This window comes from Pseudonaja textilis, chromosome 2, assembly GCF_049901715.1.
Source record: "Pseudonaja textilis isolate UNSWEBS1 chromosome 2, rPseTex1.2, whole genome shotgun sequence".
Lineage (NCBI taxonomy): Eukaryota > Metazoa > Chordata > Lepidosauria > Squamata > Elapidae > Pseudonaja > Pseudonaja textilis.
The window spans coordinates 23,012,421-23,038,242 of NC_141991.1; the positions used below are offsets into that span (position 1 = coordinate 23,012,421).

The 25,822-nt window shown below is 42.5% G+C and overlaps 2 protein-coding genes across 3 annotated transcripts; one reads left to right on the forward strand and one right to left on the reverse strand.

Moving 5' to 3' along the window:
* The first annotated feature begins 2,585 nt into the window (after nucleotides 1-2,585).
* DALRD3 (DALR anticodon binding domain containing 3) lies at nucleotides 2,586-16,079 on the forward strand. 2 transcript variants are annotated; one of them, XM_026717922.2, is made up of 13 exons: nucleotides 2,586-2,864; nucleotides 6,209-6,507; nucleotides 6,788-7,053; nucleotides 7,803-7,861; nucleotides 7,954-8,079; nucleotides 8,624-8,694; nucleotides 9,770-9,828; nucleotides 10,688-10,770; nucleotides 11,999-12,122; nucleotides 12,539-12,597; nucleotides 13,247-13,360; nucleotides 13,739-13,807; nucleotides 15,245-16,079. In XM_026717922.2, exons 1-13 carry the CDS (start codon nucleotides 2,676-2,678, stop codon nucleotides 15,362-15,364), a joined length of 1,638 nt encoding a protein of 545 aa, XP_026573707.2. In that variant the 5' UTR covers nucleotides 2,586-2,675; the 3' UTR covers nucleotides 15,365-16,079. The 2 variants fall into 2 exon arrangements, 1 of the variants encoding a protein (XP_026573707.2); XR_015741584.1 differs by lacking the exon at nucleotides 12,539-12,597.
* WDR6 (WD repeat domain 6) lies at nucleotides 15,627-25,088 on the reverse strand. The gene is made up of 6 exons (XM_026717959.2): nucleotides 24,924-25,088; nucleotides 22,056-24,504; nucleotides 20,456-20,551; nucleotides 18,362-18,478; nucleotides 18,110-18,228; nucleotides 15,627-17,503 (listed from the first exon to the last, which is right to left on the reverse strand). The coding sequence occupies exons 1-6, from the start codon at nucleotides 24,988-24,990 to the stop codon at nucleotides 17,016-17,018; spliced, it is 3,336 nt and encodes a 1,111-aa protein (XP_026573744.2). The 5' UTR covers nucleotides 24,991-25,088; the 3' UTR covers nucleotides 15,627-17,015.
* Between the last annotated feature and the right edge of the window lie 734 nt (nucleotides 25,089-25,822).

A 25,822-nucleotide genomic window follows, 5' to 3' on the forward strand; every position in this document is an offset into this window, starting at 1 on the left:
GGTTCAGATTGTATGAGTTAAGAAATATATGGGAAAAGGCCATTCTGTACCTCATGTTGCCTCTCCAGTTGAAGCAAAAGGAACTCAAGATGGTACTAATTTTTACTGTTTCTGGACTGAGATGAGCCAATTTCATTTGTGCATTTATATTCAGCAGCAGACATGTCCCACTAAGTTTACAAATCACACAGGATTGTAGCAGCAATGGGATTTGAACAGCAACCATCAGTAATAGACTAATAGTGCAATATTGTTAATACAATAATAAAGTTTTTTGTTAATTGCATCTTAGATGCACAATTATCCATTTTAAAAATGTAATACAAAAGTTGGCATTTTTAAAAGGTGACAACAATGCAAATATATCTGTACTAGGCCTCAGATGGCAGCATTATATCAGTAGACTAACGGTTCTACTAGACCCACAATAGTTTTTATTACTGCAACTGTCCTCATGTCACACCCCCCCGCCACCAAAGGATGCAAATTATGAGCATGCAGAGAAGAACTGAACACCCAACATCTTCCATCACTGCTGACAGTCAGTAGTTGGTCTGGGGTAAGCAGGAAATCTCAGATCATCTCTTGACTGTGGATGGTGTAGGGGAATTTCTTCCCCTTTTCTGACAACCGAAAGAAAAATAGTGAAATGAGAAATGAAAAACTAGAATGCGGTTATCTGTGAACTTGCTGCTAAAACATAAATAAAATATGTATTGCTGCTCAAAATAAACCCCTGAAATTTGTGATCTATCTCTTTTCAACTGAATCAGAACTCTGCTTCCTGGTTTGTAATAACAATTCTCTGCTATTTATGGAGGGAAAATAGCACGCAGAATTTTCCACAATGGAAAATCATCATCCTCGTTGACTTGCATTCCCCAGCACTGCACATACATGTACACATACGCGCGCGCACACACATACACACACTCTCCCTACTGGTGTTAACTCATAAAATTTAAATTTATCTGCATTCCTAAAAGTTAAAAATGCAAAAAGGATGAAGAATGCCGAACTTACAGACTGCAAACTGGATCAAATGTTTCTGCTAATTTGTAATGTCATAGTCCCAGGAAGAAAGCATTGGCAAGCCATTTCTAAAATCTTGCTAAAAAAAAACCTGCAGGGACTTACTCAGACAATCGCTAGAAGTCAACAAAAAGGCACCAAAGAGAAAGAAAAATGATTAAATACATAAGAAGCAATCCTATTGGTTCAAATGTTGGTTCTGTTTTTGGCCTACCTACTTTTATGTGTGCATTCCTGGGATACATTAAATAGCCAAATGTAGTTATCTTAATCATTCTAATTCTGCCTACTCTGAAGAGTTGAATGCCAAGAAAGACTCAAATGTGGCAAAAACCCTTTACACATTCAGTGAATTTGGTGTTTAAACTATCTAGCAATACATACAGAACATCCTTTCGATTGGCAGGGAAGAGCTGATCATGTGGAGAAAAACTATTTTCTCAGCCTTGTGTCAGAAAGAAGGAAGTCTAGCTTTCAGGAACAAGCTACTAAAGCAACAATTCACTTGGTGAAATTTGAAAAGTGTGCAAGAAAGGATAGTTTGAGGTTTATTTGATATCTGGGTTTGAAACTATGCTTTTGGATTTGAGGCCACTGGAGAAAAGTAAAAAAATGAGAGAAGAGGGTTAGATCCCTTAGACCCAGAATTTCTTAATTTGGCTCAATAGTTGAAAAGTGCTTTTAGAGGACCATTTTAATCAAAAAGGAATCCTAAAAAAACAGCCTAAAATGCCAACTATATATAAACATTTATTTTGCACATACGGTTTTAAAAAGGAAATGGCCAAGGCCATGAAGAGACAAAGCAAAGTAAGATTGCTGTTGAGACCAAGGAAGCTCAGCAAGTACAATTTTTCTTCCCTGTGTGTGGCTGATAAGCTGTAACTAAGAAAAAAATTAAATGCAATCTGCATCTTCTTTTTCTGCTGGGAAAAGAAAGAGAGATGTGGATGCTTACAATCCAAATAACAGCTTTATCTTCATGTGGCATCATAAAGTTGTCAACACTGAAGTTAATGCAGCAAAGCCCATAAAAGCCTGGGTTTGCTAGACGGATACACCTACACACACACACCCTGTATTTTCAAATCTCAAAATTATAATATACGAGTTTCAGATACAGGTTAGTCCAGTATTTCTCAGGCTGCTTTCAGATGTTTGGACTTCAGCTCCCAGAATTCCCTAGCCACACATCTGAAAGCCGCCAAGGTTGAGAAACATTGCATTAGTCCAGAGGTTCCCAAACTTGGCAACTTTAAGACTTGTGGACTTCAACTGGAGAATTCTGAGAGTGGAAGTCCACAAGTCTTAAAGTTGCCAAGTTTGCGGATCCCTGCATTAGTCTAAGACCCAACGAGACTTCGTATCTTCCAAGGAGAAAGAAGAACAGCACGAAAGTGCGCCTTGTTAATTTATTTAAAAATTAAATGCAGAAGTAAACGGAGTAACTCCCATTCTACTTTGGACCAGTGAGAAGTAGCAAAACACGCCGTTCTATACAGATCTTTTTTTTTTCTTTTTCCCCGGGACTTTTCTTTCCCAACGTCACTTCCGTCAAGCTCGTGCAAGGAAACCCCCCCCTCGGTTCCTGCCCTCGCGAAGAGCACCGTAGAGCGTTTCCCTCCGCCCCTCCCTCTGTCGCTATGGAGACAACCGACAGCCGGCTGCGCGTGTCAGAGACCCTGGCGGCGTTCAACGCCGTTCTGAAAGGAAAGGCCGGAGATGGAGCTCGTGCCTCCCTTTGGTTCAAAGAGAGCAGCGCCCGAAATTTGCGGAGCCGGGACTTCCTGGCCCCCAGGGCCGCTCTGAGGGCCATCTTCGCGAACGGACAGGTGGGAGGCGGGGCTAAAATAGGAACGGGGCATTGAGACGAAAAGGGCGGGCTGACTGACCGTGAGGAGAAAAACGCTGCAACGTTACTAGTTAACTGTCTGTTAACGAAGAGATTCTCGGTCATCCAGATCATGGTTGCCCCAAAGGTGCTTGTTTTTTCAGGAGGCGGCTGGACTTCCTTGTTTTTTTCTTTCTTTTGAAGTCCTTTCGCTTCTCATCCAAGAAGCTTCTTCAGCTCTGACTGGATGGTGGGAAATGGAAGGATTTATATTCCTTGCAGACAGCTGGTCATCTGCATCCTTCTTTGAGGGTCCTTGAAGCACTTGGAGATTTAGTGCTAATGTTTCCTGTAGTCTGCAATTTTTCTGGAAATCTGTTCATACTCCCACACCATTCGAAGGGGGTCCATCCCAAATAGCATAGTCTAGAGATTCTCTGTCATCTAGATCATGGTTATCAAATCCTTCCATTACCACCATCCAGTGAGAGCTACTTCTTGGATGAGAAGCAAAATGTCTTCCAAGAAAAAAACAAAGTCCAGTTGCCTCCTGAAAAGCACTTTGGGACTACCATGACCTGGATGATTGAGAATCTCCATAGACTTTTAATTATGCAATTTAGGATGAACACTCTTCAAATGGTATGGGAGTATGAATGGATTTCCAAAAAACTTGCAGACTAAAGGAACTATTAGCACTACTCAGGTGATCCTGAGGATACAGATAAACCTCCAAGTGCTTCAGTGTCTCTCAGAAAGGACCAGCTGTCTGCAAGGAATACAAATCCTTCCATTCCCCACCATCCAGTCAGAGCTGAAGAAGCTTCTTGGATGAGAAGCAAAACGTCTTCAGAGAAAAAACAAAGTCCAGTTGCCTCCTCAAAAAGCACCTTTGGGCTATTAGTTAACGTGTGAATGAATTATGTAGTTGCACCTTCCTGATCTTGCTGGGTCCATCCAGAGGCTAAATAAAGCGACCAAATGCATGGATGAGAGGCCATCAGGAAACCTCTGGGCTGTAGGCTAGATTGGGAATTGAAACAAGTCATCCCTGAGGAACACAGAAATAAATTAGTTCTGTATTATTGTAAAGTAATATTGTTTTGATATTGTAAAGTATATTGTAATATTGTAAAGTAATTGCTTCAAAACTCAGGCAATCTGAGTTTGATGTGGAACTGATGAGAAATGGATCCCTCAGTTTGAGAGACCTTTGCAAAGGGGTTCCTTTGCCCACCTGAAAATACGAATCATCAAGTAATTCAGGCACAGCAGAAAAAACCCTACACATTTATTAAAGGGAGGGTCAAGTCTTTTTAAAGGATACAGAAACAAATGATACAAATGATAATTTGGTATATGTAATATGTCAGAAAGCAAGGGGCAGATAATGAAATACATTGTGAGATGTGAACAATAGAAAAACAATTATTCTAGATGACATTCCAGAAGTGCCAAATGTATGGTTTATGTTACTCTTTCCCAGCTGGGTTTGTGTCTTTCCTAAAATGTACAAATTTATTCAAGGATTTTCAGAATATATTATACCATTTAGTGTTGAGAAGTTCTCATAATATCGAAACAAATGGCCTTAGCTAAGAAGAATTTCCCCCCACCTCCGAAGTTAGAAAAGAGGCCTAGACTTCCATGTTAAAAGTATTAATATCAATTTTTAAAATGCTATTAATGAAACTTAAAACTCTTAACCAAGTTGATTATATATCTACCAATCTTCATGCGTTTAATTGTTAAGCATTTTCTTGGCTCGTACAGTACACTGAATCATATCCTCCATCCAAATGGGCTGCATTTCCATGACATACTCAGCTTAGTGTTAGTCTGATTCTGATTATGGTTTAGCAAGTACCGATTTGTTAGGTTATGGTTCAATGTAATATTAATCCAGACAGTGGATTAATTCAGTGATCGGATGGAACATACTGCATTGTGTGAAAATAGCCCATTCTACAATAGTCTCAAAAGTTTACAGAATAGAAGCTTTGAGAACATGGAAGGAATGGAGTCACATAACGAAAACAGAAATTCAGCAGTATATATACACAAAATTTAATGCAATAATAAAAGCAAATACAAACTAAACTCAGAAACTAGAGAATTAAAATGTAAAGAAAAGGTGTTTTCAAAGCTTTAACCACCTCCTTTTTGTATATCGAATAGAAAGTCCTTATTCAGGTCATTCTCTTGGCTTGTCATTTGTGTTTCCATTTTCGTTTCCTTCTCTATCTCATCGTTCACTTTTTTATTACCCAATGTCCTAATATTTCTGCATCAGGGAAGTTTATTTTATATCTGTCACTCCTTCATTAACATCTTTTGAACATAGTCTATCCGTAGAAGTAGACAACATTGCTGATGTTTCTGATATAGAATATAGAAGATATAGAATTTCTGGTCCCATTCTTTAAAAAAAAATCTGGAATATTGGTGTGATTTTGAAAATCCCTGTGATCAAAAACCAAAGGCAACTTTCCCCTCCTCTCCCTTTTCCTTTTCTTCCTGGACTTTTTAATCCCCTCTAGTGTCCAATGTTTGAAATCATAAGATCTCAAATCTCTGTTATGACTTAATATAGATAAATCAATTTGGTTCTCATGAAAACCTATTTATTTATTTCCAAAATCTCCAAACTGGTAAAATTATCAATATTCCAGATTTGTCTGTAGTCTTAATTCATTTATAACTTTCTTGGATCAAAGTCTTGTTTAGCTTTTTGCCATTTATTTCCAATTCTTTATATTCTTAAACTTGTGGTTAATTTATTTTGGTTAAAGAAAGACAGTAATTTCATCAAGTGGCTTTTCAAACTTGTCATTCTGAAAATCTCTGGTAGCTTTAAGGTAATTAAATAGGCAATTTCTCAAAGTGATTAGAAAGCGAGATTAGCTAACCCAATATCCTTTTTAAAAGCTCTGCTGTGGTTGTGATGTCTTGATCCCTTTGTCTCCTGGCACTCAAATCAGTCAGACACTGCTGTCCTATGGTCTCCTCATGAGGAGCAGACACCTGGAATACGTGTGGGTAATCTCCCATCCACACATTTTTTGGACGTTTAATTCTTCCAACCAATGGAAGTCCAAAATTCAAGTGTATTTCTTAACATATGTTATAGCTTGTATAATAAATATAGAATTAATGTTTTCTTCTGCATTCGTAAGAGAAACTGGTACCCCATCATCTACAATGTCATTGTTGTGGTTTATTCTGGAGCTTTAAAATGAGAATATCTTTATTTTTAATGTGTGGCATGATTGGTTTCTGTTCTGGAACAACTAGCACCAGAAGGATATCAAATCTGCTTGTCTTTTGTGTTTTATATTGTGATAGGTTCCCAAAGACATTGTTGAGAGTGTACTTTCATTGAAGTGCCCAGGAGTGCCTCCCATTCACAACTGTCAAAATGTTCCAGCTGGATTGATTGTGCAGTTGGACAGACCAACTGTCTTTGAGCAGATTCTGACAGCTCTTCCTGTATACACAAAGCCTCCTTTGACATCCCAGGGACACTGCATCATCCTCAACTGTGTGCCCCTGCATGGGCGGAAAGACCTGAAGTCACTCAGTCTGGGTCATCTGAGGGCCATCCTCATCACTGACCACTTGGCGGGCCTGCTCCAAGCTCAAGGGTTAGTGCATGGGATGAGCCTTTATTGTCAATCACTTTACAGCTCAGGTTCTAAAAACATGTATGACTTTCCTATTCCTTAAAGTCCTTTCATTTTGGGTTGTCAAAATATATACGAGATGCAAATTGGATGCACTTCCATTGGCTCACAGCCCTTTAATCTATTATTCTATTAGGCCATTTTTCAGATGATTTTCTGCAGTTTATATTAGCAGTGGCATGAATGGAATGTTTGTGAGTTTGTTTGCTGTAGAATTCCTTTGTTTGTTTTGCACAAACAGAATAAACGTGCAGCTGGTTCCAGCTTTTGTCAATGAGGAAATCCATCAGTTCTTGCATCAGATACAAGTTGATTGGCCTTCTAGGTCAGAAGCCTTTCAAGTTCCTGAGGACATTCTGACCTTGAAGGAAACCCTTTGCCAGTGTCAGTATACTACATTTATCCAGGCAGACCAGGATGAAATTGTATGTAAGCTGCACTTGAAAGAGTTCTTGGAGAAACAGGAGGAACTGGAAGGCTATGACCCCAACTTGGATGTCTTTCTTGGTAAGTGCTGACATTCCTTTGAATAATATTGGACAGATTGATTGACTGATTATATGCCATCAAGATGGTTTTTTTTAATTCCTAGCAACCATAAAAATGGTGAATATGGACAGATAGCATTATTATATCCATTCTCATGCAGTAATCCTGCAAAATAGGTTGCTGTGAATACTTTAATTTTATGGATGGGACATTCAGGCTCAGATGATAATTTGTGGGATTTAGAAGCCTATTACTGATTCAATTTGATTTTAGTTGCATGCTGCACTTCCTTCCAGAAGGTTTACAAAACAACAATACATACAATGTTAAACCACCACAAAAAATAATGCTCAGAAACAATAAACAATGTAAGAAAAACAATGTTTTTTTTTTTAAAAAAGGGGGGACACACTGGCAATCTGAAAGACAGTGTGGTCCTGCAGTAATTACTATTTTTCAAACGTTGAATGATTGGAAAGATTTTAAATTGTAAAGTTATTTCTCTTTGGGGTCTGAGTTCCACAATTGGAACATGGTGGCTGAGAAAGCCCTATTTTTGACTTTCTTATTTGTGAGCTAAACCCAGTCCTGCTCTACTATTTATTGGTCAGATGTATGTTACACAAGGGAAAGAGTTATAGGTAGAGATACAGAGCAGTTCAACTCCATATGATTAGGGATAAATGGTCCATGAAGTAAGACCTCATGGTATACATATAGTGATTTCAGCCTGAGGGTCCTTTTGGTTATCTCCTTTTGGGTTTTAGTAACAGAAGAGAAGTTGCACCATGTGGCTGAACTCCAGCGTGTGGCCCAGCAGTGCACAGTGAGTAGCTTGACAAAGGCTTGGCTCATGGTGGGTGGAAATAACAGTCTTACCTGTCTATGACTCTCCTGGGAACTGCTCTTTTTCTCCAGGAGGATGCGCCAGGGGTTTGCTGTAGTACTGTGCATATTGTGAACAATGAAGAGGCATTCCAGCAGCAGAAGGTGGATCTACTGTGGAGATTATTAGCACAGCCGCAATCTTTCATAAATCACCAGGTATGGAGTGGTCTGTCTTCTGGGAAGAAGTTTTTTTTTATTATTACTATTATTTATTTTTGGTGCTTTCAAATCAATATTGACCCCTGGTGACTCCCTGTACAAGTTCTGGTAGTTACCTTGGCAAGACTTCAGTTTCCCTTTGCTTTCTCTTTCCTATGGCTGATAGAGAGTGACCAGTCATCAATTGGCATTGTGCCTAAAGTGGAACTAGAACTCTCAAGTCTCCCTGTTTCTGGCCTGTTGCCTTAGCCACTATCCCATACTGGCTTCTGGGAAGGATATATTATATGCAATACAATCGAACTTTTCCTACTCGGTTGGATTGTCTTAAGAAAGGATGACATACTTTGTGTCATCACTAAAGTTAGCCTGTCTCATATCTCATGCTCAGCCCATTTCAGCAACCCTGCTTTGGAACTTTTGTTAAACCCACCCCCAAAACACTTATTCCTCTGTTACACGCTAACATCATTTTATAAAAAGTGAAAAGCAACTTAATGATTGCTTGTGATTAATGGTTGGCATTTTTTTTATTTCTTAGAAACACCTTGTCTGTGGGCCTGTAAAAATTACCTGCACTGATTCTTGCATGAATGCTTTTCAGTACTATCAGTAAGTCCCCATTCTCTCTCATGATTTTGGCACAGTATCATTGAATCCCACTTATATCAGCAGACCCCTCTTCCTTCTTGAACAAGTTGCTGATAACACTCTTACTTGGATACTCCAGAAAGTAAGTTATGGCACGGCAGCTCAGCAAGTAGAGCAACCCCTGTTTTACTATCGGTTGAACTTGTCTGATTTGTGAAAATCTGTATCATTATTCTTGTAGAGTCCCTGAGAAAGCTCCAAGAAATGGAAAGACAGGTTTAATAGTCTTGAGCTAGCAGGACAGTCCTGTTGGTGGGTAGAATTCTGTCTTTTCCTCATTTCACATGGAAACTCTCAATTTCAGTATTAGAGGCAGAGCTGACAAAAAGGGCAGACTTCTTCCTGAGGAAATAATGGTTTTCCATCAGATCAACTTTGGCAACCAATAATAAAAAGAGAGAATAAAGAAAAGAAAAATACTCTTTCCCCTTGACATAAATGTTCAGTATTTTGGTAAAAGAGAAGCATGTGGCTTCTGAGAAAATATTTTAAGGGGCAGTGGTAGGGACATCTTGGGAAGGCTCCTGTTGGATCACGGAACTTAGACAAAGTGAATGGCAGCATCAGCTTTGAGCCTGCCTGTGGCAGAGCCAGCTGGAGATCACTGGTCTGGAAAACACTATCAGACAAGTAGGTGGGGGGGCTTCATGGCTAGCAGAAGATAGGCCAACAGACGCACCCATGCTGGTCCAGGACTGAGGTGCATTACATTACTGTGATTGCACCTGTTTTTCCATTTCCATGTCTCTAAACAGCTATAGGTTATTACAGTAGAATATACAATAAAGGAAGAGTTGGACCATTATGAAAAGAATACTTAAAGGAAGGGGGGTTTTTCTTGGAAGGATTCTTAAGCTCTGTTTTATAACTATTACAGAAGAAGAATAATTAACCTTTTCCATCTTTCAATGAACAGAAGGGTATTTCATGATAAATTTACTGTTTTGAAAATAGCAGCAGTGATAATGTAGGCAATAAGCCAAATGCGCAAGCATACATGTTTTTTAGCTGAGATCTTGCTGTTTCTAACTTGTAGACTACGTCACTCCCAGATGTATAAAGCTTCAGTGCTGAAATATGGAGATCTCTCTAAAGGTAATTGTCCATCCTGCTATATCTAATCATCATTTCCCTCTCATTTTGTTGTGCTCCTTTTTGGAAATCAAGATGTTTCACTCATGAGAATAATGGTGAATGTGTATTATATTATTTATTTGACATGTTAGCTTTATGTCTCAGCTTTTCTGCAGGAGAAAATTGACACTTGTATACTATTCTCAGAGCAATTCTATGAGGAATTGCTGTTTTCTGAGAGAATGTTTTTTGGGCCCAGAGCTATCTAGGGCAGCAGAGCCACAGGTGTCAGGGCGTAGGGGGTGTGGTTGCAGTGGTCCTAAGGTAAGCGGGTAAGACATCCCCCCAAAATAAGACCTGATGCTTATTTGGGGGCTGAAAAGAAAAGAACACTGGGTCTTATTTTCGGGGAAACATGGTAGGATGCTGGGTCAGTTGGTACATTTGGTGAACTTTTGGTCTCAGGGTTGACTTCCCTGCCTTTTTACCTTGTTGAATTCTACACATATGCATTCTTTTTCTAAATTTTGATTATTCTGTTCAGTTTGCCACGTCCAATATTTTATGTTTTTACATTATAATATTTTAGTTCTGTTAACTCTCCAATGACTGTATGTTGCCTTGCCAGTCATACTTTCAGTTTAATTGTTCAACTGCTTGAAATACTTTATGAGTCTTGTTGAGTTTTCTAGTTTTTACATTCAACTTCAGAAGGAAATCAAAGGCTTCCCCTTCTGGATTCTCGGTTGGCTTTGGTGAGATGCGTAGTATATCAATTTTGATTAATTAGTAAAATAGATTATTGAGGGATAAGTTCTATAGAAATTTTTTTTCATTTGTGATGAATAGCTCTTTTCTTCCCTGATGTCCTTTTTATCAGATGCCTCGTGGATGAAAGTAATCAGCGTACTGACATCAGCTGCTATCCGATTTGAAATGCTGAGTATAGTTCATCAAAATCAGGTAAGCAGTGAAGTTCAGCCTCTGAGTAGAAATAGTAAGACTGCCTTCTGTGCAACCGAAATGTGGAATAATTTTGAAAACACACACATTTATATTTAGTATCAAGAGTTTATGCTAATCCAGCATAAGGAAAGAGTGCTGTATGATAAACACAACATATGACCATAAACTTAGCTAAATTTGCATAATTATGTTGAATACAGAATTTGCTGGCATGGGAATGAATTATTAGTGGACTTGTTCCTACTCCTGTATTCTAGGTGAAGCTGAACATGAATTATGAGGAAAAGGAATGATATCTACTCTAGTAAATTTTTTCAAACTCATAGCCTTACGTTACTTTTGCAACATTTTTTCCCTTCACGGAGCTGGACGTGGTCTGCATGTGACGCATCCGGCTCACAGGCTGCCAATTTGACACCCCTGATTTAGGAGACCCACAAGGAGGAAGGCAATGGTATATAGGACACCGAACAGAGATTGATATCACGTTGATGCATTTGGGGAGAGGAAAAAGCAAGTGAATCAAGGCAATGTCACTTTTTGGCAAAGGGCAATTTTAGCAATTACTTCAGGCTGCTGGAATGTGTTAGGCACTGAATTGGCCTTCCCTAACCTGACTAGGCCTGAAACCTGGGAGTTTCAGTCACCAGAAGGGAAAAGAGTGAAAAAAAACAGCCTTTTATATAGACTGATTGGTGCCTTAAGGCAGCAGAATCCAACTAGTAGTTTGCATACCGTAAGGTGGGATTGATGTTAAGTCACTGAAACTTCAAGTCTTCCTTAGTGAGATCTACATTCACTGGCAATCTGGGCCTAAAATAGAAAATACTGAAAACCACGTCTGGAAGCTGAGCCGTGACAGTTGGACTTATTTTCTTGTTAGTTTGAAATCCTTCGCTGCTTATCTTCTTCAGCAAAAGAAGATAAACTTCTTCAGTCTGATGAGAACGTAATAATCTTCATCAACTGAGAACCATGGCTGTGGTATTTTCTTTTGGACTGTCGTTCGTCAGAAATGGTGCAGGGTCTCCTGCTTGGGCAGGGGGTTGGACTACAAGGTCCCTTCCAACTCCGATTATCTGTTTTAATTCATTTCTCACAGTGGCACCTTGACTTAGGTTAATCTATGGGCAAGATTACGGGGGCAGAGTTCAGGAACTCATTGGGAATAGGACTAGAGCCTTACTTACTTTCTTGCCAACAGAATTTATTTTTGCTCCCTCAGGTTTTCTTGGATGTAGAAGAAAGCAATATCTCAATGAAGGGGACCAAAGGCGGAGCTTTTGTGATGTATAATTGTGCTCGACTTGCCACGCTCTTTGAAACATACCAGAGATCAGTAGAGCAAGGTGAAAGTCTTTTTGGCATGTATGCTGGGATTCATCCCTGTTTCTGCTTGGCTGAATTGGCAGTCTTTGCATTATTTTGAAAGACCCCCCCCCCCCCGTCTCCTGTTTATCTTAATGGTTTACATACAGTGGTTTGCAATACAGTAAAGCAAACTGCTAAGCTTGTTAAGTAATTTTAAGTGTGTAAGTAGAGGAACGTATAATAGAAAGCTTATTAAGTTGCACACAGTTTGCATTGGCTTGTTAAGAGTATTTATCTTATTGATACAAAAGGAAATAGTGGATCACAATACCAGGTCCTCACCAATCTTCCATTGTGCCGCTACAGTGCATTAACTTAATTTTGTTTCCAACTCTGACTAATCCTCTTACACTTCTTGCTTACCATGTTAACTAATATCTGCCATCCAATTCAGGTCTGTATCCAGTCTTTCCCCCGTCTTCTGAACTGAACTACTCCTCTCTCAGGGAAGAGGTGAGCAAAGGATTACAAAGACCCAAACTTGGAGACCTCTCTAGATTCAACTGAAGAATCCAATGCATTGAAAATGAAAACCTCATTTTTCTGGATAAAAGATTGTTTTATCTAATTCCCCAATAAAAGATTGCTCTTAGTAATCTGCCTTCCACAAATCAGTGTATATCATCTACTTCACTTTGTTATACAGTGTATAACACAGTAAGCGGGAACACCTATTGCACAGACATTGGCTGCTGAAGTGGTCTGGTGTTTGTTGCAGTAGGAATCTTCTTGGTTGAACATTTCCCTTCTGGTTTGTAGTCTGGAACAGAAACTTTTCTTTTTCTTTCTTTCCTTCCTTCCTTCTTCTCCATAGCATATATACAGTACCACCTCCTGACACCCCACTCTTCCCCCCCCATTCTTTTGCTTAAACGGAGTGTCGAGGGAAAGATTGCTAATCCAGTACTGTGTTTATAGCATGGAAATGGGAAGAACAAATGTTTTGGGAGGGGATCATGGCTTCCCCTCTTCCCCATCCTATTCACTAACGACCCTGATAAAGCTGTGATTGATGCTTCTACCTGCCAGGTGCAATAAGGAAATAGCAATTAGTGTGGATTCTGTTGGACAAACCCAGGCCTCCGCTCTTTGTGTTCTCTAGGGGGAATGGCTCTTGTTATTCAACAGCATCCTGCCTTTCCAGGAGGTCTTGACCCATGTAACGCAGCTCCTGCTCCCCACTGGTGGGCTCAGAATAACAGTCAGCACGGAGGCGGTAAGCTGGGATATTGCATGGCAGAACGTCACGGCTCCTTTCCCTTCCCTCATCTTGTCTGATTTTCATCATGTATTGGAGATCGGTTTTAGCATGTCGTTCCAAAACCCAAACACTAATTCCTGTTGAAGTTCAAACCCCAAATCAGGGAGAATTTTTTCCACTCGAGGCTGCTTTGATCGGGGATAGTTAATACATTCTTAAGCATTCGATTGCTTCGGATTCAGTCTCTGTGATTTCCAGTTAAAAAAGACATTCAGATAACGTTTCTGAATAAATGTTTCATCAACTCCTAGACACCAACTGTCAGCAACCCTCATGCTCCCAAGGTATTTGTACTAAGAGAAATGAAACTGTACTGTTTTTGTCATTTTATAGATTTGTAAGTTTCTGATTCAGCTAAGCATGGATTTCAGTTCCTACTACAACCGAGTGCACATTCTGGGGGTAAGTGCTCTGGAAAGGATATGAAGATAGATGAAATTCAGAATGTCAGCTCAAAATGCATCCTTTAATGTCTCTCATTATAGAAAATAGAAAAATAAAATGGTGGGCTTACTTTGCCCCAATGAGAGACTTAAAGCACTATGAATAATTTAACCTGGCTTGTCTGCCTCTCCTGTTAACTATAGCTTGGAAGCCTCCTACAAACTGTTTATGCTATAAACTCCTTTTACTTCATTCCCAACCCACCAGGAAGGATGAATTCATCCTTAGCTCTTCCAATTTAAAGTAGAGTTCCCCCCCCCACCCCAATACATGTCTTGGCGTGCAAATGATTTATGACACCTCATGCACAATCTGGGTGATGTCATCTCCTCAGCATCTACAAACTATGGACACATCCTCTCCTGGATGTTATCCTTCATTGAGATTTTCACTTCATTGCTGGAAAAAAAATAGACAACTGAAAGCATTTGCCCACGAAATGCATCATCTGCTCTTTGTAAAGCTATATTCTGGTGGGCTTAGTGAGTCCTTATTGTCGCGTTATTCCATCTTTTGGAAGACTTAAACCTGTTCTTCAACAGGCACAGAATGCATTTTCAAAAGAATAGTAAACCTTTATTTTTAAAAAAATAGAGGAGAAATGCTGACCCAATACAACACGGGAAAGAGATTTATTGCTGATTACTGTATTAAACATTATTCTTTTGTCAAAAGGAGTATTGTATGGCCATGTGTTTTTACTACTTTTTGGAGGCAATTAGAGCTCAGTTATTGGGGCACTGCAAATTATGACTGCATTTTTTTGCTGATTCAAGGATTGAAGGAATAGATATTAACATGGTTATGAGGAAGAGCCCTCCAGTACCCAGTGTGAGAGTTGGTCTGGGGGGGATTTAAGCTGCCAATTTTACTAACAACTATGTTAATAGATTTTTTACAAATGTTCTAATGAAGCTGAAGGAATTTTGAGGACAAAAGGCTTAGATTTTTTTCTTGACATTGTCCGCACATCATTTGCAAACTATCAGCTTTTTTAGAGCAATAGTAAGATTTTGGCTGCCTTTACCACTTTTCCAAAGGAATTGTTACATGTGGGAATCCTCTTCTTTCATGTGATAATGATATCAGTACCAATTTTATACTCCGTGTTTTCCCTCTCTGAGGGCCATAACATGGGAAAACCCCACAGCACAGAAAATTTCTTCTTACTGGTTACTAAAATTAAAATTCTGACATTATGGCTGTTTTTTGTGTGAATCCAGCTCGTATCTAGACAGTGGAATGCGTCTTTTCTAAGCACAGCCACACACACAAAAAAGGGAGACCATGAAAGGATTTCGATCCCTTTTTCTTCCCCCACCCAACTTCACCCACAAGAAAGCCCTCTCTGTTCCTCTCCATCCCATCTTGATCATTACCTCTGTCTCCCAACAGGAACCACGTCCCCATTTATTCAGCCAGATGTTTGCCCGGCTGCAGCTGATGAGAGCTGTGAGGGAAGTGTTCCACAGCGCCCTGGCCACCTTCCACCTACCTCCTCTGAGTCAGATCTGATCAGAATGGTCTCATACCTGGGCTCGGGAGCCGCCTCCGCCTCCCTTTGGTGAAGGAAAAATGGAGAACTCATTCCTCTGAGAGGGAGAATGGAGTGTGGGATGTTATACTGTACTGAATAATGGACAGCTACTCAGTATATCCTTCAGGACACCTTTTGCTAATGCCCTGAATTGATAAAAAGAACAACAGGACATGTAAATTTCTTCTGAAATGATTCTGAAATTCTTGGAGATATTAAATTCCAGTCATGAAACAGAGAAAGAGGCACATATTCTGTATTATAATTGCCTTGTTTCAGATCGCACTGGGTATAAGCAGTGTTAAGACTCCTGAAGCCAAATGAATATAAAGCTGGTGGATGCAAATGACTGTTTACTTGTTTTTAAATTCTGTTCTAAAGTTGGAAACATTTATTTTCATGCATTTTTTTAAAAAAGTTGATACCAGTAGCAGGGCAAGAGTGTGTAAATAAAATAAAGCAGACACATGGAGACCTGTGACTGCAACTCTCTGTACAAGCTTGTCTCTGTCGTACTAATTTTATCTAAACAGAAGGTGAACAAAGGCGCAGAGTCATACTGTTGCTCTGTGGCTCATGAAAAGACAAGGGAAAGAAGGTTGAGATTATATCAGCAGTCTGCTCAGCATCCGCTCTCATGAACCGTAACATTGTATGGAGAACGAAGTAATGCAATAAAACGTGCTCTGTCCACTTTTGTTTCATACTTTTTATCCTCATGTGCCCGTCACATGGCATTTTTATGTGCCCATCAGATAGTGTTGATGTAATGGATATCACAGTTCTTTGCGCAGCGCGTTGAGTTCAGCATCTCCTTTGGGGAAATGTGGTCAATGATGGACAGTGATTATTGCCACTGTTTCATCAGACCAATGAGTGATTCACATTGTAGCCAATCTTGATGGTCACAATGGGGTGGCAACTTAAAGGGCAAGATTATCAATTACAGGGCGCTACCCTGCAACGGTCTTCTTGGAGCAAGTATCGGGTCTAAAGAAACGGCTGAAAGACGAATCCTAACTCGGAGTACTGGGCTTAGTGGAGAAAGGCTAGCATATATGGGGAAGGGCAAAGGTTCTCAGTACTGGGAGCCACTTTTTCTAAACTGGAGTTGGGGGGGGAGTACATCCCACACATGGTACTCATCTCTCCTGCCCCTGGAAGCCCTGCTGCCCTGGAATGGATATCATCTATCCCTCTCCCTCTCTTCCTCCCCCTCTTTCTCTCCTATCATCCATCCATCCATCCATTCATCTCCATCTATATATCATCCCATTTCTCTCTCTCTCTCTCTCCCCATCATCTATCTTATATCCATCTATCTATATCTATCCAATCTGTATCTTTATCATCTATCATCTATTATTCTATCATCTATCTATCATCTATCTATCTATCTATCATCTATATTCCGCCTGTATTATTTTTACTCAAGGCAGTGAACAAATCCAACACACCTTCCTCCTATTTTCCCGACAACCACCACCTCGTGATGTGGGACCTGAGATCCAAGCCTTCTAAGTTGGTTTGTGAAATTAGGATACCAACGCCTTTCACTTTGCTACAAATTCCTTTTGATAGCTGCTGCTGTTCTCCTTTGTCTTCTGAATTTCAATGGAATAAAGCTGTTTAGACCCCCTCATTTATTTCTCTGCCTTGCACAGCCAGTCCCCAGGAGAGGACTTGTAACCCCTGCCCACATATCACACCGTGATAGCCGTGTCTTTCCGTTTCCCAACACTCCAGAGCAGCCACATCAGCCACGTGGCAGAATTTGCTCCACACGAAAGACAAGCTGTCCTCACAGAGACTCCAGAGTGTCAAGCGTTGGTCCACCGACACGGAAAGGAGGAAGTTCAGCTGGAGGAGCCTCACTCCTGTCACGTGAGCTGCATGAGCGCAAAGCCTCGATGCTTTTCTGATCACTTGGATGCCAGCGCCGGCTGGGGTCTCCTGGCCCACAGCGCTTTCAGCCTTCGCCTCAATAATGTGGACAGAGATTGACCCGTCATCACTGCCACTGGCCACTACAAAGTGCCTCTCGGCTGTTTTCTGGATGTGGAGGCTGTTCACACCGCAGCTGTGAGCCTGAATGGTTAGGACTGGAGATTCCAGGGCTGGAAAAGAACAGAGGTGCTGGTTATTTTTTTCTGCAATTTACTGCTGGCTCCTTGGGCAGTTTTTTTTTTTTAATTGGAAAGATGGGGTAGTGTTAAGATATTTAAGTTAATAGCTGGAACAGTAAAGTGTTTAATGGGCCAGAAGGCAGAGTTTTTAGTTGATTGTTGGAGAGTGTGGGCTCGTGCACGAGGCAATCTATGTTATGATTGGTTGCCAGGTAAGAAATGGGAATTTCCCTTTTTCTGGTCCTTTTTCTTCTGTGTGCTCTGTATTCTATTCTGTGATTTATCTGATGATGTACTGATGTGCCTGACTATCTTGCTTGCTGTAAAACTAAATGTAAAAGACATTTATGTGTATAAAACTACAAATTCGTGCCAGCATCTCCGATTCCATTTGGACGCCAGCTGTGCAATTCCCTGATAGGTAGAACTACGAGAAACAGTTGATACACTGAAAGGATCCAAGATTGGAGAGTAATAGTTGAACCCAATGCAAAGGCTCAGCTGTACCTTCAGATGAACAGAAACTCCAGCTTTACAAGAAAGGGGACGCACTGGCTTTTTTTTTTAGGCAGTGTCATCAGGACAGCCAACACCTACCTAGAGGCTTCACCGGAATGTCTCCTGTCTTTACAGTTGCTGCAATATGGCCGAGGGCAGCAGTAACGTCCCAAAATGCAATGCTCCCATCGGTGGCCGCACTGCCCATAAAGTGTCTCCTGTAAAAGAAAGAGGTATTTCTAAAATTAGTTCTTGGCAGTCCTCCAGTCTGAGTCTCTGCTCCAAACCTCATTCAAGCATCTCCTGGCCCGGGGAGATGGCACTCGCACGCCGTTGCTCCGCTCTTCCTACCTTCTCCCACCAGCCGCCTTGTAGGCAAACGCCTCGACCTTCAGGACACAGTGCTGATGGTGAAAGGATTCTGCTACAAGACAGAACTTCTTGGCGTTCTCAAGCAGCAGGAACAGTCTACCCCAAAAAAGAGAAAGGGGGCACTTAAATGGATTCAGAGCTCACATTTTCTTCAGGGCCTCTCTTGATACGCTGTCCCAAAGGTGCTTTTTCAGGAGGCAGCTGGACTTTCTTGTTTTCTCTTTGAAGACATTTCCCTCCTCGTTCAAGAAACTTCTCCAGCTCTGACTGGATGATGGGGAATGGTGGGATTTATATTCCTTGCATTCTTGATTCCTTGAATCCTTCCGTTCCCCACCATCCAGCCCGAGCTGGAGAAGCTTCTTGGATGAGAAGTGAAACGTCTTCAAAGAACAAACAAGAAAGTCCAGTTGCCTCTTGAAAAAAAGCACCTTTGGGACAATGATGACCTGGATGACTTGAGAATCTCGACAGACTTTTTGATATGCTGATACAAAGACTGCTGCTGTGAGCTACATGGACTCCAATCCAATTCAAGGTTGCCATTTATACAGCCTTACATGGGATGGGACCAGGCGACTTGTGGGCTCTCATTGTTTCTGCCTGCTCCGCCAGGTCTGTCCGGAAGGGCATGTCCCAGGTCTCTTTCATTATAAGACGCCATCTTGTTGGGATTCCAGAGCCAGGCTTTCTCAACAGATCTGGAACAGCAACCTCCCTCCCCGAGAGATACAGAGTACAAAATAATAGAATTTGGACGGACCTTGGAGGTGCTGTAGTCCAATCCCCGGCCCAAGCCAAGCAGGAAACCCTATACTATTCCAAACAAACGGCTGTCTGACCTTTTCCTAAAAACTTGTGATGAAGCACCCACAGCTCCTGAAGGCAAGTCCTTCAACTGATTAATGGTTCTGTCAGGAAATTTCCTTAGTTCTAGATCGGATCTCTCTTTGATCATTTTCCATCCATTACTTCTTGTCTTGGCCTCAGGGGCTTTGGGGGATAGGTTCTCCTCCCCTTCTTTCTGACAGCCCCCCCCCCAAAATATTAGAAGACTGCTGTCATGCTGCCCCCTAGTCTTTCTCTTTGTTAAACTAGACATACCCAGTCCCTGCAACCGTTCGTTGCATTTTAGCCTTAACCATCTTAGATCCAGATGGCCTTGCTCCTGTTAGGTTTTCTAAAGCTGTGAAGAGTGGCTGTTCGTCCAGGCTTTTGGGAGAGAGAGATGAATTTGGTTGGCGATGTGGTTTTTATTCGGGAGGTTGCTATTTACCTAAGGTGTCGTGCCTTTATACCATCATGATGTCTTAATCTTTGCACATTGCCTAGAGCAGTGGTAGTTAATCTTTTGGGCATTGCGTGCCAAAACAGGAGCATGCCCCCCCCCCCCGAAAAGGCACCAAGTGTCAAAATGCATGTGTGCACACATGGTGGAAAACGGAAGAGCTTCTCCCAGAATACGCATGCATGCCAGCCACCTGGTCTTCCGACTTCTAACGTACATGTGCACATGAAGACCAACTGGCCATCCGGTTTCTAAGGTGCATGCACACGCCAGCCAGCTGGTCTTCATGCATGCATGCATGCCAGCCAGCTGGTCTTTGCACACGCATGCACCTTAGAAATCATAAGACCAGGTGGCTGGCGGTTTCTAATGCCCATGCGCACGCCGGCCAGCTGGTCTTCGCACGTGCATGCGTGTTGGAAACCAGAAGGCCAGATGGCCGGTGCGCATGCGCATGCCGGAACCCAGAAAAACAACAGGCGGTGGCTGGCGTGCTCAGAGAAATGACTCTGCGTGCCACTTCCAGCACACGTGCCATAGGTTCATCATCACGGACCTAGAATCATTGCTGTGACATGGGCTGTTGTATAAGTTCTTTAAAAACTAAGATGTTCCTATTCCTTGCTTGAGTGTGGGGGAAATGTTTCACAGAAGTAAACAGCATCTGCCCACCCTTCTCTTTTTTTGCCCTTCTTCTCCCACCTCTAGATATATTTGCTCTGACAAGCAAAGCCCATTCCAGCCATCCCAATCCCCAACAAAAGGAGCAGAATTATTTTCCTTACCGGACAGATCCATCACTACAAGCAGCAGCTAGGAAGCACAAGGGACTGGGCAATTCCACCTCTTCTATCCTGGCAAGCACCACCACAGACATGTACCTGGAACACACAAGCCGGTCACTTCTTCCAGAGAGGGTTTTCATTTGCTGCCATCTTTTCGTTCCAGAACAGAAGCAGCCATAGGCAAACTAAAAAAATGGCACGCGGTTTGCTATCTGGTATCTATCATAGATTCACCAGTTCTCTTTACTGGACACAAATGCTAAAAACACTACACCATAATTGGAACCATAAAAGTTCTAGGAGGGAACTGAAAAATGAAGGCACGCACACATTTCTCTGTTAAATATCACTACTTCCACAGAATACATGAATATTACATCCTTCAAAGATTTAAATTTGGAGATTTATGTTCAGATATTTTGGTTAAAAAAATCATATAATGACCCTTTTCATATCCTTTCAATCCAGTTTTAAGATTATTCATGAAAGCCTCATGTCTCCCCTATGTTCATTATCTGTGTGTTTGTGTGTGTGTGTGTGTGTGTGTGTGTGTGTGTGTGTGTGTTCTGCAGGTACCTCTCCCCTTCAACCTTGCAGAAGTTTGCTGACAAAATCCAACTTTGCAGAATTCTGCTGACAATTTAATCAATGTTTGGGAATGTGCAAGATTTTAGCCAAACCACAAAGCAGATTGAAAACCTCACAGTAGTTTTGATGTTTAGTGGTAAAGCTTCTATAGACCAGCTACTACTATAGGCAATACCTGATTGAGTTGTGAAAAAAGCAAGAACCCAAATATCATAAAAATTACACTGGAGGGCAACTGGAAATGAATACAGGTAGTTCTTGACTCACGACTGTAAATGAGTCTAGATTATAGTCTTAAATTGTTACGGTCATTAAGCAGGTCGTTTACATGACCACGCTCCATTTTATAACCTTTTTGTGGCAGTCATTTAAGTCAGTCCATTTTATCCACTGAATTTATGCCAGAAACTGGACGAAATTGGCAAAAACACCAAAAATTGTGATCCTGTGAACAGCAAATGGCCAAAAAAATGCAAGCCGGTTTCCAAGCGCCCAACATGAAATCATGTGGATGTGTGTGGGTGTGTGTGCCTGTGTGTGGCTGTTGGAACTTTGAAATTGGGTCAGACATACCTTTTCCACAGTAATGTCAAACAGTTGCTATGCAGCCAGCCATTAAATGAGGTGTCAACCCTGAAGCGAGCCAGGCTGAGGCCAAATTGGAGGCTTCAGGGTTGCCACAAGGATGAAGAAGGGACGGTGGGGGGGACACTTTTACTTTTTAATTAGGTGAAAACCGCGGGAACCTTCAGAGTCGGTATTCACCAGTTGTGCCAATATGAAGTATCCAATAAATCGTTCCTTGAGGAATCTACCTGCCTCAGAGTTCTGCTTTCGTTAGGTACATTACTTGGAACGCCGACATGAGGATGACTTGAAGGAGCCGATGACAAAGAGAATCAACAGCCTAGACTCAAAGCGAAACAAAGCTCTATACTTTGTACATGGGGGCCATAGGACCAGTGCAGATTGTCCTGCTATACATTTACAGGGAGAGACCACTTATTTCTACCTGGTTTCTGGATCCATCTTGATGAGTTTGTGCTTATTCTTCTTGTAGTCCCAATGCTCATCTAAGCGATGCGATGCCACGTGAACCAGCTGAGAGGCTACACAGCTGCTGGAACCCGGCTTAGGGCTGAGCGCTAATCTATAACACTCGATCTGGGCTCGTCCCCCTGCAGAAAAAAGCATAGCGGAGATCCTTTCCCTCTCAGGCTGACTCACGCCGTTCTGGACCACAGTCAGAGCTCTTATACTGGAGATGTGGTCGCCGAGGGCAGCGAGCTGGGTCACTCTGCGAGTCTGCACATTAAAAGCGAGGATGTTCACCGTGTTGTCCTCACTTCCTGTAGCAAAAACACTGATCCTCTCTCGCTCAGAGGCTTCCAGGGTACCGATGTGACACACACATGTCACCCCTCTGCCGTGCAGAGCAGCTTTCAGGATTCGCTGCTCACTGGAGGCTCCTTTACTTTGGTACAGCCACACTTCCCCAGATTTGATATACGCAAAGGTCTCCATGGAAAGGCAGTGGGTGTAGCTCCAGGAGCGGTGGCCACCTCCACAGGGAAGGCAGAGGAGCCGCTCACTGCTGCTGGCACTCCAAATTACAAAGTGGGTAGCATGGAAGCCGAGCACCCTCAGGCTCCCATCGGGGCCGAAGCGTAGCTCTTCCAGCCACTCTAGGTCTTTGCACGGCTTTTGCTTCCTCAGCACTTGGAGCTGCCGATCCTTCACTTGCAGCTGGTGGTAGCGGCCATCCCTTCCCGTGCTGTAAATAAAGCCCCCGTGGCAGGTTACAGAGGTCACCCCCTGTTTTCCATGAAGCCCAAAGAGCAGAGAAACGGGCCTCTCAGCATGGGGCTCTCTGCTTCCAACAGGGAAGGAAAATCCAGGCAAGGCACAGGCAGCCCCTGAAGTCAAACTGCCGGGTTCCCTTCCCGCTTGTGCTTTTTCCACTCCCGGGCTTGGCTTGCAGGCAAACATCATAAGAGAGCCCCTGCGGTCGCCACAAAGCAGAAATTCTCCCTGGGGCAAACAAAAAGCAACGCAGGTGTGCCATCGCTGCTTGCAGACTGGCAGGAGAAAAGATTGCTTTAGCACCACTGTTGCTCCCCCAAGTGGGCGCCAAGAGACTTCTAGCCACAGCAAAGCCCCCGCTGGGCCAGAAGCAAAGAGGCTGCAGGTACCGGTCTCCCGGTTTGGATCCGTGGCCCAAGTCAAAGTGTGCACTTTCCCTTCAAAGAGGTTTAACGCCTTGCTTTGTGCGGGACTGCTGAGCGGAAATACTTTCACTTGCCCTGACAAGTTGCCCATGGCACAGAGAAAGTCTCCACTGGCAAGCTGGGATACGTCTAAGAGACCGTAAGACTGATAAGCAGCATCCTCCAGGAGCAACGCCCAAGCTTTGGAAGCCAAGTCACAGGAATAAACAGCCCCGGCATCAGTCATCACCAGCAGGTGGTTTTCATCCACCAGTTTTACAGCCCTGGGGGATCCTTTTCTGCAAGCAGAAGGAAAATCCAGCTGCCAGAGCCTGTTTCCAGTGGTGCTTCTTCCCTTGAGGCACCAGTGTCTGATGCCCGAATCGGCTCCCCCCGTAAATACCCAGCCTCGCTCCTCATCCACAGCCACAGCCCGGAGTCCTTGGCCCTTGTGTCCTTTGAAGCTGTAGACAATCGTGCCCTGATAGTTCCACACAAGACAGGCTGAATCCTCGCCAATGCTGATGATGTAGTCCCTCAGCAGTCTTACTGACCAGACTCTGGACTGGTGCCCGTAGCACACCAGCAAGCACGGGACCAGAGCAGAAGGTGTTCTGAGGTCACCGATGCTCCAGAGCCGAACACTCCTGTCATCAGAGGCGGAGGCCAGGATGCCCTTGCTCTCCAAGAAGCAAATGCTGAAGATGACACCGCTGTGCCCCCTGATCCTGCTGCGGGGCTGCACTCTTCCGGTGTCATCTGTCTGGTCAGCCACGCCCCAGACCACCAACTGATGAAAGACGGTGCCAGCCACCAGAACCAACGTCTCCCAGCAGCTCCCCACCAAGTGGGCAGAATAGAGGATGCACTTCTCTTGGCAGTGCACTTCTTGGAGAACCCTTTGGCCAATGCAGTCATATAGTGCCACTGAATTGTGTCCAAAGGCCACAGCCACACAGCTGGGCATCTCAGTCCTGCTTTCCATCCACTGCAGGTCCCAGATCCAGTCGTGCAGCTCGCAGAAAGGAAAGACTTCACGGAGTTCCGCTGAGCTGTTCTGGAAGCTGAGCTCTACAACCACAAAGCTTTTACCTCCAAAGACAGCCAGGGTTGAGGACTGGTTATCTCTAGGACTCAAACTCTGCTGCTCTTTAATACCATGGACGGTATAGTTCTGAAGAACCTGCTTGGAGCATCTTGCTGACAGGCGGGCATTAGGCTCCAAACTATATAGGCCTATATAGGGTCCTTCTCCTAAAGGAAGAGGAACATCGGAATGCAAGTCAGCGTATTTCATATGCTATCAAAATAAGTACCAGTCTCTTTCCCCAGAATTGCCCATCCACATATATTTCATTGCCAAATTCCTATGAACTCCATTCACGTATTTCATAGATTATTGATCCTAAGCAGGATTCCTATTTGCTGCCCCTTTTCTTCTAGGCATTCATCACAGGCCATTATATTCTGCCAGCTTCTGCTTAGTGTAGGGAGTGATCTTGGTTTAGCTTGGCAGAAAACTGACTTTAAAACTAACCTATAGCAAAACCATTACTAACCTTGAACTGGCAAGCTTCGTATCTGGCCCGTGTGACAATGCCCCCTATCCGCAGGAAATGGGGAAAAAAAACAGGGATTCTGGTCTCCCACTGTAGAAGAAGGAAGATATTCACCTGCTATAAGATGATCTCCCACCATCTCCAGAGCTGTTATAGGAGCCAACAGTAGTTCTGTTTCCATGACTTTTCAAGGATGGGAGGTGAAAGCCCCTCCTGATTTTCTCTCCCTTTTATATATGGATATGCAGACCCTGAAGAAAGAAGGAAAATGATCAGATTAGAATGATTAAACTATAGATCTGCATCTGCTCAAATAGGAAAATATGGAAACAGGCTACCTTTTGATGTACAACAGAGGAATCATGAAGAGCTAAGGAAGATGCTTCCAAGCAGAATCAACATACCTGGTTATGAAAGACAGCTGCCAAGTTAAGTTTTGGATAACCAGATAAATCTTTTCATTTTAAATGGAAAATATTTTTTGAATGGGGTCTCAGAAAATTAAGTCTGTAGAGGAGCATTAGGCAATTAACATGTAGGGAACTAAAAATAAAATATCATCAGATAGCCCTGATATGCAAAAACTAGACTTTGTGACACTTAATTAATGTAAACACAGTTTTTACAAAGCAAGGTCTATTTTGACTTAGTTGTTGTCTTAAGTCTGTTTGCTAAAAAGAGGACCCACTTATGCCCTTGGGGAGTTAGAAAAGCCTATTTCGAAGAATCAATGCAGAATTTTCTCTTGAAGTAACAAATAATCATGTTCAAACTAGTGTACTTTAGTGTGTGGGGACTCAGCTCTCTGGAAGAGCCCTTAACACATGGAATAAGGGAACAGAATAACAGAGTGGGAAGGGACCTTAGGAGGTCTTCTAGTCCAACCCCCTGGTTCAGGCAGGAAACCCTACTACACCATTTCAGACAACTGGTTGTCCATTCTCTTCTTAAAAACTTCCAGTGTTGGGAGCATTCACAACTTCTGGAGGCAAGGTCGTTCCACTGATTAAAGT

What these genes read in the sequence shown, in the direction of transcription:
- DALRD3 (XM_026717922.2), top strand. Translation starts at nt 2,676, where the DNA reads ATGGAGACAACCGACAGCCGGCTGCGCGTGTCAGAGACCCTGGCGGCG. An exon ending in CAACTTGGATGTCTTTCTTG is followed by an intron (nt 7,054 to 7,802) that starts GTAAGTGCTGAC and finishes TTTGGGTTTTAG; the next exon opens with TAACAGAAGAGAAGTTGCAC. An exon ending in ACCGAGTGCACATTCTGGGG is followed by an intron (nt 13,808 to 15,244) that starts GTAAGTGCTCTG and finishes GTCTCCCAACAG; the next exon opens with GAACCACGTCCCCATTTATT.
- WDR6 (XM_026717959.2), bottom strand. Translation starts at nt 24,990, where the DNA reads ATGGAAACAGAACTACTGTTGGCTCCTATAACAGCTCTGGAGATGGTG. An exon ending in GGGAGATCATCTTATAGCAG is followed by an intron (nt 24,505 to 24,923) that starts GTGAATATCTTC and finishes CTCTTCCTTTAG; the next exon opens with GAGAAGGACCCTATATAGGC. An exon ending in AAGGCGGCTGGTGGGAGAAG is followed by an intron (nt 18,229 to 18,361) that starts GTAGGAAGAGCG and finishes TTTCTTTTACAG; the next exon opens with GAGACACTTTATGGGCAGTG.